General features: G+C 40.8%; 1 protein-coding gene across 5 annotated transcripts in view; it reads right to left on the reverse strand.

Moving 5' to 3' along the window:
• The window catches only part of ANKFY1 (ankyrin repeat and FYVE domain containing 1), an 82,376-nt gene that overhangs the window by 4,171 nt on the left and 59,505 nt on the right, over window positions 1-18,700 (reverse strand). For 4 of the 5 annotated variants that reach the window (XM_025040125.1, XM_015597390.2, XM_025040124.1 and 1 more), the window contains 14 exons: window positions 15,933-16,030; window positions 14,745-14,973; window positions 13,712-13,810; window positions 13,237-13,390; window positions 12,444-12,615; window positions 11,534-11,652; window positions 10,712-10,868; window positions 9,531-9,731; window positions 7,769-7,945; window positions 3,885-4,032; window positions 3,317-3,407; window positions 2,922-3,046; window positions 1,666-1,812; window positions 90-180 (listed from right to left, as the gene is read on the reverse strand). In XM_025040125.1, coding sequence (XP_024895893.1) covers window positions 90-180; window positions 1,666-1,812; window positions 2,922-3,046; window positions 3,317-3,407; window positions 3,885-4,032; window positions 7,769-7,945; window positions 9,531-9,731; window positions 10,712-10,868; window positions 11,534-11,652; window positions 12,444-12,615; window positions 13,237-13,390; window positions 13,712-13,810; window positions 14,745-14,973; window positions 15,933-16,030 — 2,008 coding nt within the window. The remainder of the gene's footprint in view (window positions 1-89; window positions 181-1,665; window positions 1,813-2,921; window positions 3,047-3,316; window positions 3,408-3,884; window positions 4,033-7,768; window positions 7,946-9,530; window positions 9,732-10,711; window positions 10,869-11,533; window positions 11,653-12,443; window positions 12,616-13,236; window positions 13,391-13,711; window positions 13,811-14,744; window positions 14,974-15,932; window positions 16,031-18,700) is intronic. The other variant, XM_006922212.3, reaches the window with a different exon arrangement.

Consider the following 18,700-nt stretch of genomic DNA (forward strand, 5'->3'; position numbering starts at 1 on the left):
ATCATGGCTTATCATGGAAAAGGGTAGAAGCGATAACATCAGCACGAGTCCCCTCGCTCCTCTGGCAAGTGATGGGGGTGGAGTCTTACCAGTGATGTTTGCGAGTTGTGACTCCAAACTTGGCAGTGCACTCATAGCAGTTGGAGCCATCACACCATGGAGGCTCCTTGGACAGCATATCTGTAACGCAGGCAGGAAAAGACTAGTTTCTGTCAGACAGTGACTGCGCTAGGCAAGACTTGGAGCTTCAGAAGGAGCAAGGAAACAGACCAGTAAATAAAGCAACACATTGCATAGTGACATGAGGGATGAAGAAGCAATACATTCTAACCGGGTCAGGGAAACATTCACAGAAGGGAATATGGAGAACCAGCATTTGCCAGGCAGACTGAGGGAGAAGGAAATGGGTGTTCAAGGTAGTATAAGAGTACAGTGTCTGTGAGGGAAATACATGCAGTCAGGGATGGCTGGAGTGTAACAGAGCAGACCAACAGCTACAAAGACTGGTAGGGGTCAAATGGTAAAGGGAAGAAGGAACTAAAACAAGAAAAATTGATGAGGCAGAATCTGTAAGTGTTGGTGAGTGAACAGAAGTGCAGGGTGTGAGAGGGAGGCAGGAAGCAGGAAGGAAACAAAGGTGACTCCCAGTTTCTAGGTGGAGTAACTGGGTCTATGGTGAGACGGCCAGCAGAGAAGAGAAAGAACCAAAGCAGATGAGGAGTTCAGTTTTGAGTTTGCAGAAGTTGTGGGGTATTTAGGTTGGGAGTTATCACTATAGATAATAGCAATAATCACTAGTATTTATTTACTGAACACTAACTATATGCCAGGCACTTTTCTGAGTGCTCTATACACAGCAGAGTGAGCTCACAGGGAGGAGACAGATCACGAATCCATCATTACTGAGCTCTTATACACTGGCACTGTGATGGAATCCTATTCTGAGCCCTTAAAAGGCTGACGACCAAGTACATGGCAAAAAGTAGACCAGATATCATAGAAACAGTGTGGTTTAGTGCTGGCTCCACTACAAACCAGCTTCGTGACCTTGGGCAAGTCACCTACATCAAGATCACACAGCCACTAAGTATTTCTGAGTGCACTTCTCTGACCATACCATAGGGCTAATAACCTCATTCTTTTTTCACTGTTGGTGATGACAGCACGGTGACATGCAGGCACTTGAGGCATTCTGATTCTTTCTGTTACCTCAGTGAGGACAAGTAAAGACTAGCGAGTATGAAATCATCCAGAGTGAAGCATTCCTCTTCACAAAAGGTACACAGAGAAAGAGTCAGTGGGGGCTGAGGCAGAAGGCCACTCTGAAGGAGGCAGAAAATCTGAATAAACTGAAGGATGAAAGGTGTGCAGATCAGCAGCCCAGAGCCATGGTAAGGGTGACCTGCCTAGAACTTATGAATTTCTAGTAGGACACTGACAGGGGCCCCAAAGCAGAGTCCCTGAACAGAGTTGTTAATAGTGATCCCACCACCACCACTGCTCACAGGCCCTGCATGGCATTCATAAAAAAGTCCTATGTGGTGCCTAGAAAACTACTGGTTCAGATCTTGAAGCAAGTCATTGTGAGATTTAAAGATCACCATACATCTGGTTAATCCACACTAACTGTGCTTGCACTAAAAGAGCAGAAAGTGGGCCACTCACCTAACAGTCTAAATAGAAGTTGCTTGGTGGCAACCTGATAGTTGAAAATGTTGACTCCTTGGTTATTATTCACCCCAAGGCGAGCCCCAGATCGGACGATGGCTCGGCACAAGTTAGCATTCCCCTTCATGTATGCTAAAAGCAGCACTGGAAAACAAAACCATTTAAATCTCTAAATGATGCAAGATAAAGGTTATTATTCAAATGAGGAAACAGGCATAGAGAATTTACAAAATTTACCCAGAATCACTCGTTAGAATATGACAGAGCTAGGTATGTGACACTAGGTCTTCTTTGTAATTCAGAAGCCTGGACATGGAACACCTGCTTGCCTGCCTATTTACCTGCTTCTAGAAAATAGTGCTCACTAGAGCATGTGCTGGTTCCAGCAGCTCACTCCCAGGGCTGACACACTGTCAGCTTAAAAAACACATTTGTGTATAAAAGCCAAGAACTCTTCCCAAGGTTAAGAACTGATGACAAACTATTTGTTCCTTTCCTTGGTAACTGCCAAAGGCCATGGAGGCTCTGTTTGGCATGAGGACAAATGAATGAGAATATACAGTAGCAGCAAAAATATCAGAGAACCCTGGGCTGGGAAGAAAGAGATTTGGGTTTCATCCTTGTTTCCTTACTCGAAATACAGGGACACACTATCTTTACTGCTTACCTTATAGGGTTGTTGTGAATATTCAGCAAGAAAATAAATGTAAAAGTATGCCAAAAAAAAAAAAAAGAAAGAAAGCAAGCAAGCTACACAAAATAACAGTGATTTTTGGTACGTACACCACCACCATGAGAGAGGCCTATTTATTAGCCCCCTCAATAAGATGCCAGCCCTTATCTATATATAACTTGCCACTTTCTCCAAGCATGTCAGCACATACGGCAGCACATTTCCTCTTTCTGAAGCATCTGTGAGTGGTTATATTTTATTTCTTTCCTGGGACTTGGGAACTTGGGTAGAGCCCTAGTTGACTGTATAAGAGGTAGGTGAGGGCAATACAAACAGGTGCGCAGGCCTATTTGGACATGGGTATAGCTTTGGAACACTAGATACACTTCATCTGTGCTTGTGCCTAAAATCAGACCCTGCCAAATTCCAGAGCAGGGATCTGTGACAGATTTTCATAGAGCCCAATTGAAATGCACTGGGCTGAATACCCTTAAATAATGACATGTGTGCTTGGGCTCTTGTTTTTCTAGGAAGCAAGGAACACAAGTGAGACAGGACATACAAACAGCTTACTACATACCCGTGCTTCCTTCTGCATCTGGTTTATCTAGAGGATACTCAGGCATGCACTCTAAGAAGAGATCAAAGATGGCTGCTGCATTTTCTTTGCCATATTGTCCCAAAATGTGCAGTGGTGACTGGCCTCTGATAAAACAAGTTGGAAAAGTTAGGTATATATCTGCCACAGCCATCATGCACAAAAGAGATGGAATTTTCTAAACTCTGTGATGCTGGATAAATCAAAGGACACATAATAGGTCATAAAAGTTTTTCTAAAAAGTATTTTTCAACTAGAAAAATTCCAGGGTACCAAAGGCTAGTTGTGTGCCTTAGTGGCCAGTTCTGTAGCATGCATGTGAGGCTAACATGAGGAACCAGTGACCTGACCACCAGTTCTGGGCCGTACACACTCACCGTAGATTAAAGGCTTCGGCGTCCACGGTGCACTCTGTCAGGAGGACCCGGATGTTGTTGAGCCGACCGTGCATGACTGCGAGATGCAGAGCTGTGGAGTAAATCCTCTTACTACGCAGGCCCAGAAGCACATGCAAAAAATCTCGGCCCCTCCTCACCCTCACAAACCTCTCTCTAAAAGATTCAGCTAGAGCAACCACGGTCCACTCACAGAACCATCCTTTCCAGTCTTCACCACCCTTCAAGAATGAGTCATAAATGCAACTGCATAAGACTTTGCTTTCTGCTTCCAAAGTAGAAAGTTATCTAAAGATGAGATTTAATGGTTTCACAAGAAGCCACTTTAGAAGCCTAAAGGATTACCATTCAGATTGGGAGGTTGGTTGCCCATGGCCTGGTCAGTGGTAGGTTGGATGCCCAGTTCAGAGCATTTCCTGTCACTGCTCTACTCCTGTGAAAGCCAATCTCTCTGAGGGAAAGCAGACACAAGGGTGCAGTGTGCCTCTACCCTGAGAATGGAGACTGCTTGAGGCATCCAGCACTGAGCATAGGGAAATGACTGAATTACCATTATTTCCATTCTCATCCACAGCAGCAAAGTCCACTCCATTCTCCAAAAGGACTGAACAGATGGTGGGCAGGTCCTGCTGGGCAGCGAGATGGAGGGCAGTCTGGCGGTGCTTGGTTAATTCATTCACTTTGGCTCCTGCAAGAAGCTGTTGAAGTTGATTACATGAGCAGCCTCTTTACTACAACCAAACAAGGTCCCACTTAAGGGGGCCAAGCCTGCCTGTCTTCTACATAATCTGCCCTGCTGGCAAAGCTGGGAGCATAAGAGCCTCACAAACACTCCTGGTAAGGTGTAAGCTAGCAAAACCTGTTCCAAGGGCAAATTAATAAATATCAAAATATTAAAAAGCCATTCCTTAAGACACAGAAACTCTACTTCTAAGACTTCAGAATATAAAACTAGACAGGACTGTAGTTTTATTATACTATATAAAGATGTCTACTGCCTGTAATAGTAAAAACAGATTGCCAAAAGGATTTAGTTATGAAAATTATAATATATACAAAAAGAATAGGTAACTATTAAGATAAAAATTTATAATTTAACATGGAAGGCTGTCTTTGATATAGTAAGTTAAAAAAAGGGCAAGTTAGAAGACAGTATGATAGTATGATTCTTTTTTGGAGAGAGAAAGATATAGAGAAATGTATACACACTCACACACGTACACAAACTTTGAAGGTATTTAAAAGCATATATACCAAACTCAGAAGAGAGTTGGAGGTGAAAGGGAGATACTTTCCCTTTATATCTTTATGTGCTTTATATCCTTATATGTGTTGTTTTTCACAATAAGCATGTACTATTTTTATGTTATTTTTTAAGAGAAAAAATAACAAAAATACAGAATCAAAGGCAGGAAGGACCTTTAAAATATTTTCTCTGTTCATTAGTTATTTGAAGTTGATTCATCATCTACAAACCTCTGGGTATCCAGTCAAGTCACTCATAGGTCCAGATAGGACACAGCACAGGTGTTCATGGTCACAAGTGCTGTGCTAAGGATCACAGCTAACCCAAAAGTTGGATGTTACTTATTATTTTTAATTAATAAACAAATTAAAATGTCAAACAGTACACACCAAAACGTATGCTCTATCACTAGGAATGAAACGGAACTGATCAATATTTTGTAGACTTTCACAAATATCATGATTTCTGAGGATCGTGCTGTCACGGGAGTCTGAGAACTACTATTCACTGTGCTTCATTTAGTCTTAATCATTTTTCTAAGTAAAATAACCTGCTTAAATGAAGTAGATTTAGTGAAAACCCAAGAGACTAAGGTGAGGTTTGGGTAAAGGAATTGTTTCAACATGAACAGGTTCTAACACTAAGCTGTACCAATTGACAGAGGAAGGAATGAATGGCTGGCTACTGTTTGGAAGATCAGCTGTCTCTGGGGACTCTTATAACTTTTGAACTCAGGCCTTAGTAAGGCAGAGGCATTACCCTGGTGAAGGGGCCATGATCCTCAGACCTCCCCAGGTTCTCAGGGTGGCGGGCAGACTGATGAACACGTGGCTCGATTGTACTTCGAGACCCACTTCTGCTTCATTAGCTGTTTCTCCAACATCCAGTCTATGCCTGGCGTCCATCCAAACCACCTCCTCATTCTCCAGTCTATCCCTTACTGCCACTACCTCCCTTTGCACCCCACTGCCAAGGTAAATGCTCTCTCAGCACTAACACATATTGTTTTTCTTCAAAAACAAAATGGCATGGCACCAAATGCTAGTCAGGTGCTCCAGTGAGCAGTTCTGCAATATGTATCTGGGGCTGACAGGAAGCACCAGCAACTGCCAGCTCTTAGGGCCAGCCAGGTGACATAGAGCCCCTGGTCTAGGCTCTGGACCATGCTCTCAGCTAAAACACTTAATGGTTTCTCCATTGCCAAAAAAATAAAGGCTGCTCACAGTTTTTGGTTTGAAATATGACACTCCACAACCTGCCTCTCCAACCATATCTCCTACTTTCTACCCAAATTTCCACTAAACTTTTCTACGTAAAATACACCACTACAATTTTCAATTTCTACATCTTTGCTCAGACCCTTCTCCTGCCTGGTGGAGCATTATATTGTACTGAAAAAGACAGGCTTTGGAGTCAAATAGGTATGACTAAAATCCAAGCTATACTGCTGTCTAGCTGTTAATCTTGAGGGGAAAAATTCTCTATGGGCTTAAATTTTTTCCTTCGTAAAATGTTAAAATATTTCCTATACCCCTCTGGGTGGTTTTGTGAATTAAGAGGCAATAAGTTCCTTGACATCAGTATGGGTGATGATGGATCTGAGTTTGTTTTCTGATGTGACTCCAAAAACAAAGGCAACAAAAGCAAAAACAAACAAGTACGACTATAAAAAAGCTTCTGCACAACCAAATCTTTCATCAACAAAATGAAAAGGCAACCTACTGAATGGAAGAAAATATCTGCAAATCACATGTTTGATAAGGGTTAATTTAAAAATATCTAAAGAACTTCTACCATTGAATAGCAAAAAAACAAATCATCCGATTGAAAAAATAGGCAGAGGATCTGGATAGACATTTTTACAAAGACATACAGTCAACAAGTACATAAAAGATGCTCAACTTTGTTAATAATCAGAGAAACTCAAATCAAAACCACAATGAAATATCACCTCATACCTGTTCGAATGGCTATTATCAAAAAGACAAGAAATAAGAATAAATAAGGAAGTGAGGATGTAGAGAAAAGGAAGCCCTTATGCACTGTTGGTGGCAATGTAAATTGGTGTAGCCACTATGAAAAATAATATAAAGGTTCTTCAAAAAATTAAAAATAGAACTACCATATGATCCAGCAATTTCATTTCTGGATATTTATCTAGAGAAAATAAAAACACTAATTCAAAAAGATATATGCACACCAATGTTCACTGCAGCATTATTTACAATAATCTAGATATGGAAATAACCTAAGTGTCCACTGATGGATGAATGGATAAAGATAGGGTGTGTATACACCCACGTGCACCACACTGGAATACTATTTAGCCATTAAAAAAATGAAATCTTGCCATTTGTGACAATATGAATGAAACTTGAAGGCATCAGAGTTAGTGAAATAAGTCAAAGACAAATACTGTATGTTCTCACTTACCCAAATTTTGGAATTTGAAAAACAAAAAACCTCAAGCTCATAGATACAGAGAATAGATTGCTGGCTGCCAGAGGAAGAGGCTGGGGGAAGGGCAAAATGGGTGAAGGGGTCAAAAGATACAAATTTCCAGTTATAAAATAAATAAGTTATGGGGATGTAATATGCAAATAGTGACTATAGTTAACATTACTATATTGTATATTTGAAAGCTGCTAAGAGAGTAAATCCTAAAAGTCCTCATCACAAGAAATTTTTTAACTATGGTGACAGATGTTAATTAGACTTACTGTGGTAGTCATTTTGCAATATATATAAATATTGAATCAATATGTTGTATACCTGAAACTAATGTTATATGTCAATTATATCTCAATGGAAAAAAAAAAGACTAAAGGTGGGAGATAAAGAGAGGGAGGGAGCGCTCAAAAACACCGGCTGAGTGTCTGACATAGAGTAGGCAAATGACAGAAATGAATCTCTCCCTTCCCTAGATGCTTCCACCCTGCCTCAACCACTCAAATCCTGCTATCCCTCAAGGCCTCATTCCAGCATCTCCCCGCCCAAGCAGCCCACTGGGCACTTAGGATATGACGCCCACTACCACACCTATTTTCCTGAGTATATTAGCTTAGCTCCCCAAATTTGCACAGGCCTTTTGCAGTACCTGGCAAAACACTTTTGATGAGAGATTCTGTATACACTCTAACACGTGCTTTGCCTACCTGTTACATGAAATATGTTTCGGCAATACTTACCAAATTGCGTACGATAATCTCTGAGCCTGCTTGGACAGCAAGGTGCAAAGGAGTCAACTTGGAAGCATCCTGAACTCTGGAATTGACATTAGCCTGGACACTGATCAGGAACAGAACACTTTCAATATCAGAGTTCTGAACTGCCACGTGAAGAAAATTCCGGCCCTTGTTATCCACCTAAGGCAACAAGTAGGAACCAAAATATTAGTGTGTCTCTTATGCAAGAGTGCCTCCTGAGTAGCTGCAAGCTGCACTGACCACTGGAGAGGTCATGGTGTAGTCCTTCCCTCAGTTCCAGGAAGCTTCCTCCCAATAACAACACTAAATGCACGCCCTTCCCCCCACCAAAAAACAGACCCATCCTACATATTTGTGCACATGACCACGTGCGCGTGGTTACATCCATGTGGTCGGGGAAAGGGACATTGCACTGATCTAAGGTGCTCTGGCATCCTCCTGCAGCAGGAGCTGGACTTGGAAAGCCAAGAGAGAGACAGGGAAAGGAAGGCACCAAAATACTGAGGTGGTCAGGGAAAGGCAAACCTGGAAATTAGCCTTAGGAGTCTCATGCTTTGGCTAAAACAAGCGCCCAGCATCCTAACATCACAGCTGCAATGCCAGCCTCACCCTGAGCAGTCAATCAAATCTTCAGAAATTTTCAGAAAGTTTTCTTTTATCAGGCTACGGGATAATAGTATATACACCGTAGGAGACAGCCAATATCACAGAGTTTGCTTCACTGATGTAGACAAAAGCTCACTCGAATCAAACTACAGAGGGTACTGTAGCTACAAGAGCTATCCTATCAGTATGACTGCTTTGTGAGAAGTGAAGGAGACACCAACATGCTACACATATACCACGTCCCCTCACAAACACACACATATCCACAGCATATGCTGGTATCACAAGCAATGTATATGCAAAAGACTCTGATATACCAGTCTCATACTAGACAGAGAGGAAATGTGAGATGACTGTGTCCATTCATGAACATTTTACACTATCTGAGCAATGGTGAAATAAACACCTACGCGATTCAGTCACACTTATGCAAATGCTCAAGAAACACGATATACAGAAATCTGAAATGCCAAGCAATAGTCTTCAACTTTGTTAGATTTCATTTTGTTCAGGTTCCAAGTTTCCACTTTACCTTAAATGGCAATTCATAAAACTTGGCAGTATTCTAAGTGCTGGATAGAGATTCAAGTGTCTGTAAGACTGACTTAACAAACCCATCTAAGCTCCCACCTCAGATCAGTTGCTATTGTCATTTCCTAGACAATCCGCTACTGCAGGTCAACAGTTCACTATGCATAAAAAACAGGACAATTGAGTCTGCTAAGCTGAATGGTAACAATTTAACTCTTCTAAAATACTCAGAGTTGCCATCAGACCAAAAGCTCCTCAACTCCAATTGCAATCTTTTAAAGACATTCATTACTAGGGTAATTAAATAACCAAACGAAAGCAAAGAATGACCTCAGTTGTACATGAGACAGAATTCTTATTACTGGGTCCAGTCACCTCCAGCTTCCTCCTACATGTGGCACCATCAGATGGCTGGCATACAGGGCAGAACAGTGAAATCTCATACAGCACTGACAGGGTATCAGAAAGGTCAAATTTTAAGAGAGGAGTATAATTTCAGAACAAATGTCTTTATAAATAAGAGATCTATTTAATTGGTGACATATGGTTAGTTTCCATGTAACACGTTCTGCAGTGCTTGGGGCACACTTGGGTATTAGTTCCTTACCTGCTCAGCAGCCCCAGACTCTCGTTTTAGGATGGCCTCAGCTGCCTTGTTGTTCTTGTAAGTCATGGCGCAGGCAAAAGGGGTCAGCCCTTGTCTGTCTCGTACATTCAAGTGGATATCAGGGTGAGAAATCAACAACTGAATGATGACACTATGTTGGTTGCTGATGGCCACATGGACAGGTGTTCTTCCTTCTGCATCCTATAGGGACAAGGTACAGGTTTCAATGTCCAAAGGAAAAACAAAACTCAAGAAAAATATTAAGGGGAATAACTTTTAAAACAAATTTGGTTCTGAGAGTCAATGCTGCCACCCTGTGTTTGAAATCAGCCTTTAAAGAGGCCAAGAAAAGATGACTAAAAGCCACTCCCCATTACTCTATGCTCCAGTGACCCAGGGGCACAAACACACTTGGTTTAGAAGATCTGCAGTCAATCTCATCTCTAAGTTATACTACTCCTTATCTGGCTACAGGGCAGCATACATAAATCTTCATAGGCTATAACATTAAAAAACATCAAGGAACACAACTCAATTATGTTCAACTGGGCTACTGGAACATTTTCCTAAACACTGTACAGATGCTCAGCTTACAATGGGGCTACAACTCAATAAACCCATGGTTAATTGAAAATATTTTAAGTTGAAAATGTATTTAATACACCCAACCTACCAAACATCATAGCTTAGCCTAGCCTACCTTAAATGTGCTCAGAACACTTACATTAGCCTACAACTGGGCCAAGTCATCTAACACTAAGCCCATTTAAACTAACGAGTTGAATATTTCTCATGTAATTTATTATGTGTATCACTTTGGCACCATAATAAAGTCGAAAAATCATTAAGTAGAACCATTGTAAGTTGGGGCTAAAACAAACTCTCAGTGGAAATCTGTAACAGAGATAGGAGGAAAAGAAAAGTTGATTCACTAAATCTACCTCACACTGCAGAAAGGACAAAGGCACAAAGAAGAAAAGTCTTATCATAAAATCATTAAAATTACCAGACAGGCTGTATGGCCCAGAGAAAGTCACTTCGTCTCTCTGTATCTTAGCCCCAATCATGGTAAAGCAGAGGACCAGGACCAGAGAATCTGCAAGGTCCCTTTGCCAGAAGAGGAAATTTTCCTACTTCTGGGGTTACCATCTATCTCTGAGGAAAAGAGAAACTTGCCATACCTGCGCGTTTACATTGGCGCCAAACTCAAGAAGACACTGTACTGTCTCTTCCAGTCCCCAGGAGGCTGCCAAGTGCAAAGGGGTCTGCCCATCTCTGGCCTCTTCCTCACCTTCTCCATTAGCACCAGGTTGTCTGGGACTATTCACATCACAGCCACTAAAAAGAAAGGGAAATGAATAGAAGGCTCTTAGCACCATGCTTTCACCAAGCCAAAAGGCATATAGATACAGCAGCAGCTTCATCCAATTCAACAAAAAGCTGCTGCTGCCAAGGACTGCTGTCCTTGGTCCTTGGCCTCAAATACTGGTGTCTGGGTCCCACTCCCATAGATTCTTCTGCAACTGGTCTTGGGGGCAGCCTTGGCATCAGAACTCTTTAAAGCTCCCCAGGAGATATACATACATTTAAGATTTGAGAACCATTGCTCTAAAGGTTCCTGAGTAACCCTGCCTCCCACACATCCTGTACTGAGAGGTCATGAAGCCTGTTATTGCTCGTGCATCTTAGTGGGGTGCCGCAGAGCCCATTTGGTTTCCTTTACCCCAGCTTCCTGGCTTCTCTTTGTAAACTGGTCTGATTTGACGACGAAAGCCTACATGGCTCCTAAAGTAGGAACCTGAGTTAGCTTTTAGATTCTCTTATCTGGACACATGAGCTCCTCCCCTCATAAGTGAGTTAAGTCGCTTGGCTGACTTGACAGAACAGTGACCCACTGATAGCCTTGATTATGAAAGTCAAGCCAACAACAAAACTAGCCAACTGTAGCCAGTTTGCAATAAACTGAATAAAAAGATTTGAAGAGATACTTAGGCTTCTCTGACCTGCGAATAAGAAAGCAGGTGATGGACTCATTGTTTTCATCAATGGCTCGGTGCAGGAGTGTTTGAAGACACCCACTAGGTCCTGGACCCCAGCACGTGGCATCACAACCATGTCTGACCTGCAAAAAAACATAGGTTACTCACAAACACTGCCTAGAGAAGGTGAAAACTTTTATTACCATCTCTGAGCTGTATGCATATCATTAGAACCATTTTTCAGGCAAACACAGTTGATAATTAACTGATAATTATTTTAATGTTTCATTATTTTTACAAACACTGATTAAAATCTACTCTGTTTAAGTTCTTGCACTAGGTCCTATGGGATGTGTTTGGGAAGTCTAAGATTGCTATGTTTAATTAGTGCCTTCTAGAGGAACAGAAAATACACATAAGTGCATGCATATACAAATACTCATAAGCCCCCAGTAACACATACCTGTAATTAACAAGTAATCTCAATAACAATTGGGTAACATCCCCCACCAGGTGCAAAATGCCTCAATGTCACATTTCTGACCCTTTGGAAAGCTAAGAAACCTTGAGGGCTACATCCACTTTGGGAAGCCTGTCTTCTGAACAAGGGAGACAAACCTGAGATTTGGGAATTTATCACTATAGTAATAGTGAGGGCAGCCCACAACAAATAGATCTATGTCAGGAGAAGATTCATGAGGAATGCCTCAGTTTTCTTGCTTTTTGGTAATTTTCTTGATAAAGACAGCATAAAAAAATGCTGGCTGAGACTATGATGAACTGCAAGTTTCTTTAACATGACTTTCTACTACTCATTCCTGACCCAAAAGGAGCAGACCTCTTGCTCCTTTTGATTGCTATGTAGGCACCAAATCTATCTCTAACAGAAAATATCCACACATATAAACAGAGGCTAAAATTGAGTTTGTCTCACCAGAGTGGATGCGATGTCCTCCAGATTATTTGCCAACGCAAGCCACAGTGGGGGGTTCCCTTTCTCATCCGGCACGGACATGTCAGCTCCTCGGGTGCATATGGCATCTACTACAAGCGGAAGTTGATTTCTGATGGCCAGCTGAAGGGCTGTCTCCCCATCCTGAGTCCTGCTAGGACATGCACACCAAAACCAACATTTGTAGCTGGATCCAAATGATAAACAGTATCCTTCCATCTCTGGGCAATCCATAGACCAGAATTTGCTGTACCCCTTAAACACACTTCATTCACATTCATTAATATTCTTCCAGAGAAATCTAACCTATCAATAGTATCTGTCCCTTCTGCCTTTTAAAAAATGTATAGCCATGCCATCCTATGTCACAGAGAAGGTAAATGACCAACATCCCAGAATGTTGAAATCTTATAGGCATACAGCTGCTTTTAACAGCATCTTAATAAAATGCCACCTCAACTACCCGTTTGACAAAAAACTTCTTTCACCCACTCATTCAGGATCACTTGACACTGGAGATAAAGTCCTTTGAAAATACAGAAACAATAAAAGTTTAACTCTGTGTATTTTCCCCCCTCAAGTCATTTTGATAGCTCATTTGTTGGAATGTTCTCTGTATGATTATATATAGTTACAGTATTGCACTTGTACTTTTTCAAAGTCATTGTTCCCCTTCCTTTATTTAACAAGGAACAAAAACATATTCTACAAGCAAGACTGTGCTTTTGAATCATCTCAATTAATGTTACCTAGTGTTACAGCTGTTACAACCTACCTTACATTTATATCCGCCTGGTGCTCCAGGAGAAAGAGTGCACTCTTGCTATCCTGCCGCTGCATAGCCATGTGCAGCAAGGTCTGCCCATCTGACATGGTGTCATTGATGCAAGCCCCAGAGCCCAGCAGCTGGGCTGCGATTGTGTGCATGCCTGGGAAATAAACAAGCCCTGATTAATGCATGCCCAGCTTTTCCCATTTCTTCAACATCTTACTACAACAAACACACCCTCTCAACTTTTCAAAGCCAGCAGTTTTCCTCTGGGTAGTACAGGCTTAACCCAAACAGAAAGGTTATTTTACAACCAACTGATTAGCTCCAAGCCCTCTGCATGTGCACTCCCCCTCACTCCCTGGCTCCCTCACCCCCACCTTTACTGAAATATAACAGACAATTAGTTGTCCATATTTCACCCTCCGCCTTTTACCCTATGTCTGTCGGCAGACATCAACAGCCTCTGGCACCACCTTACCTGTCCATAATGCCAGGCCCAACACAGTTTGATCACGGGAATCCTTGAGGCTGAAGTCCGGAATAATTTGCAAGTTGTTGGTGGCATGAAGAGCATTAGCTAAATTTTTAAAAGAAAAAGAACACTTGATTTCACCATCCCATAGATCACATTTAAAGTATTCAAGAGAATAAAAAGCTCAGTTTCAAAGTGACTGGCTATAAAATATGATCATCTCTTTACAAAGAGAACTGATAAATCTCTTTGTGCAGATTGGAAGCCCAGAAATCTGATATTCTAAAACAAAGCTAATGGTGAAAATGACTTTTTTAAAAAACTTAAATCACTGAATCATCACAAAAGGAAACCAGGTTCTGCTATGGAAACATACATTAATTACTTAACTGTGGAAAAAGGATCAAAACAATGCCCTTTCAATGTTTGCCTAATACATAATTCCTACCATCTTATAATTCCTGTGAGGACCAAGAAAAAGGCACATTCTACCTAAAACCCTAATTACTTCCACAGCACACTGCTAAAAAGTGCTGGCCTTACCTAAGATGCAGGCAAAAGTAAAACAAATTTCAGGACAGAAGAGAGAATCTGAGGATGACTTTCTGAGAGAAATGGGCCTCCCCCACTGCAAGAGCTTTCCTTGGCCCCTCTTTCATAGTTCACCTGCCAAGGAGGCTCAGAGGCAGATCAGAGAACTGACCGCTGGTGGAGGAACTGCTGATAGCAAGCTTCTCAAAGACAGTGCCCACACCAAAGCAAAGCTTTGCTTGACCTACACTGGAATGGCCTGGGAAAACATCCCAAATTAAGAGAGAAGTAGTCAAAGGTTCTAACACTTTAACCCAGGGTGAAATGGGCAGGCCCCAATCTGAAAATGTATGCAGTAGTTGGGAACCAGACAATATGCTTATCTAGTTTGACTTGAAAGAATTTTTTGGGTAAGAACACTCATCAATGCAAGAAACACCAACTCTGCAATTACTCAAAACCACTGTTCAAAGGTCAAACTGATAGGCAGTAATTCCCAACTACCTACCTTTTTGCTCCAGGATGACAGACACTACATCTGGATGATTATAGGCAATTGCCATGTGCAGTGGCGTCTGCATATAGACGCTGCCCACTGAGCTGGTCAGGGATGTAGCCTCCTTTGGCAAAGGCAGAGCTTCTTCCGTCTGCAGGTTTGGGTTGGCACCTTGCTGCAGGAGCTCTGCAGTGAGGTTGGCCAGGCCATGCCGACAGGCTGTGTGCAACGGGGTTTCTCCCTGAATAGAAACAAATGGCCCAAATCAGAGCACTTTCAGGCTGGGAGTTCCCTTCACAAAAAGACAATGACAGCCTAAGTGCTGAAACTCAGTTCAGGTCCCCAGTGCCAGTCACAGCTCTTGGTTCATCCTGTCACCAGCTGAGCACCATGACTTTTGATCCATTCCTCTCTCCCCCTTCCCCCTGTGCCATCATCCTTAGTTTCTTCAGTCTTCCCAAGCACCCTTCAAACTCCTTGGCACCTCATTTTCTGCATTTCCAATGACCCTTTTAACCACCCTAAACTTTGTATTTATAATTATCTTGGTAACTATAATAATATGACTGTTATTAAACAACAGAGGACATCCAAGTATCACTAAAATAAACACTGCAGAAAATGGAAGAGTCTCACAGTCACGGCCCCAGAGATAAACAATGCTTTCAACATGACCATCATGTCTCTTTGAGCCCTGCCAGCACATCTGTGCCATTTCTTTCACCTGTTCTATCAACCTCATCTCAAACTCTGATCAAGATCACTTCCCTCCACTTTTCAAAATTAGAAACATTTTAAGTTAGTACTACCGGTAATTTGATTCGATATTCAAAAGCTGCAAGACTATACAGTGACTGACAAGAAGTTGCCTTTCATGCCTTGCCCCGCCACCCAATTAACCTCCCCTAAAAAAACCATTACCAGTTTATTTCTTTCCTGTAACAGAATATCCACAGAAAGACAAACATACGTATATTGTAGTTTAGGATCTGATATACTTAGGAAATGGTTGCTGAATGAATCAACCAACCAATATTTGAGGATAAAAGCATTTATTTCATTGTTTTTTTTTAACCACATGCATGTATTACTTTGACAAAAATTAAAAAAAGAATCTATTCCATTTTTTCCTACATATCTGCCACTGCCATTTCTTCCATAGATCAAAACCACTTCCCCTGACTGCCCTGTCAAACTTACCCACTTGTTTCTGTGGTTGACGTGGGCACCATTAGTTGCAAGGAAAAGAGCTGCTGCCTCATTTCCTGCTTCAGCTGCCCGCTGTAGTAAGCAATTTCCTAGGAGAAAATGGGCATATTCATTCTCTCATTTGCATAAAAATGAGATCCAGTTCCATCCTGCACCATACCCCACCTTTTCCCACCACTTATCACAACTGAGAAGCCCACATCAGAAGTCGGTACAAATTAAGTCCACACAGGCACTCCCTAATTGTGTTGAGAGACTAGGATGAACCTGGGCAGAGGAAAGACTTGGTCTAGAAGCCAGGAGACATTCATTCCTTCTTCCCTGGGTTTACACTAGCCACTACCCAGGACCGAAAGCAAGCTATGCTTCCTTACTGGAGCTGCATTAGAACAGTTTCTCAGTAGCAAGTGCTACTGACTTTTTGGGGTAAATAATTCTTTGTTGTGAGGGGTCTATCCTTATGCTGCACAATATTTAGCAGTATCTTTGGCTTCTGCCCACTAGATGACAGTGGTGCCCCCAACTTGTGACAATCAAAAATGTCTACAGATGGTGCCAAATGTCCCTGGGAGGAAGGGAGTCATCCATATTTGAGAAACTCTTAGATGACCATTTTGAAGACATTGTGAGTTAAAGTTCTACCAGAAAATGCCCCTGAAACAATTCAGTTTTACTCCTAGGGCCTTAAATTTGTTTTATTTGTGGCTTAGAAATGTTTTGTTTAGCACTATCACTCTTTTCTAAGTGAAACAAAATTTTTTTTCTTCTTTTCCTCTTAAAATGGTTAAGCCCAGAGCAGTGTTTCCCTATTAAAATCCATTTCCTGTTTGAATAAACACAAAATCTAATGTTCTACATCTATGCTATTTGAAAACACAAACAAAATTAAATACCAGGACTAAACACAAGGTAAAGAGATAGGACAAAGCACTGCTTTGTTTTCATTCTATTTTTTCCTTTTTCCTCAGAGAAAGTCGTTGCACCCCTAGTTGAGAGTCATTCTAATTCAGACTCCTAAAGTCTCATTGTCATTTCTGTAGTCACTGTGGTGTACACAAAATGTACATCACGCACAGGTTTCCCCGTTATCTGGAAGTACAGGTTTCCTAAGAAACCTTTTGTAAGCTGAAATGGCATAAAGTGTAAAGCAATTCCCATTAATTATATGGAAAAACTTTTAAGCATTCCCAGACCCCAAAAATAACTTACCAAATCATACCAAATAACACATAAAACCTAAAATAAAACACTAACATAGTAAAAGCAGTGTCACAAACAGATGCTGAATGCTGTTTTTGCTTTTTGCCTTTTTTTGTAAAAGTGAAAATCTTCTGGATTTCTTTCGTTAGCAAAAGAGGTAGGTCTTTCGTAAAAGTGAAGTGGTATAAGACAAACTTGAAAAGTGGGGGATATCTGTACCTCCCTATGGAACAAAGATAACCTGCAACTGCTAAAACATCATTGAGATGTTGAAAATGTTAAAAAACACTGAGTACATGTCTTTAAAAAAAAATGGAACAAGGAAAAAAATAATCATGAACTTGTATTAAAATTCTAAGTATATAAAGTAAAACTGACAGAATTACCAAGAAAAATGGACAAATCTATAATCACAGAGAAAAATTTTAATATACTTCCCAGAGAACTGACAGATTAAGCAGTCTGAAGTTAATAAATTAATGAGTAAGATTTGAACAGCATAATGAACAAGCTTGACTTAATGAACATAAACAGAGAATGCCACATCCTACAATTAAAGAATGCACATTCTTTTCAAGTACATGTCAAACTTTTATAAAAATTGGATATGAGTCTAATATTCGATCTAAATATCAAAGAACCAATCTCTTACATGCCACGCTCTTACATAATGTAGATAAAATTAGAAATCACTAAAATTATGGCAATAACAAACGCTTGTAAATTAAAAGCAATTTAGTAACAATCTCATTTTCAGTGGGTCTTAGGTCTAAACATAGTATTTTCTATACTCCCTGTCCTATATACCATTGCTTTTAGTTTTTATGTCACCCAGAGGGATGATTTCATTTGAACCTTATTTAAATGTTAATTATTAAACCTATTTTAGGGGAAGAGCTATTTAATAGCCACCCTTTTTTTTTTTGGCCAATTCCCCTTGTCAGTGGCACGTTCCCATTCTTTATGTATTGCTGGTACTCGATACTGAATCATATGGAATCGATCCCTCTCTTTAAAACATCCTCATGTTTTATTTAGTTGATCAAGGAGATATTCACTTTAAAACAGTGGTTCACAGTGTGGTTTATGGATTCTTGGGAGTTTCCATGAGGGCAAGCTATTTTCATAATAATAATACTTGATATTTTTGCTTTTCTCCAGTGTGCACTGATGGTACAAAATCAATGGTGGATGAAACTGGGGAGCCTTAACACAAATCAAGGTAGGGGCCTCAAAATGTACTAGTAGTCACTGTAATCCACGTATCCAGTCAAAAAAAGCCAGTTTCACTTAAGGTAGTCTTTGATAAAGCAGTAAAAATTACTAGCTTTATTAAATCTCAACATTGAGTACATGTCTTTAACATTCTGTGTGACAAAAGAAGTACACATAAAGCCATGCTTGCTGTAACAAAGTACAAGAATTGTCTGGAGGAAAAGCACTTGTGTAACTATTAAACTACAAACGAAGTAGCAGCTTTTTGCATGGAAAACCATTTTTACCTGAAAGAACTGATTAACAAACTATGGTATTCAAATGTAAGTACTCGGCAGACATTT

This window comes from Pteropus alecto, unplaced genomic scaffold (genome assembly GCF_000325575.1).
Source record: "Pteropus alecto unplaced genomic scaffold, ASM32557v1 scaffold398, whole genome shotgun sequence".
Classification (NCBI taxonomy): domain Eukaryota; kingdom Metazoa; phylum Chordata; class Mammalia; order Chiroptera; family Pteropodidae; genus Pteropus; species Pteropus alecto.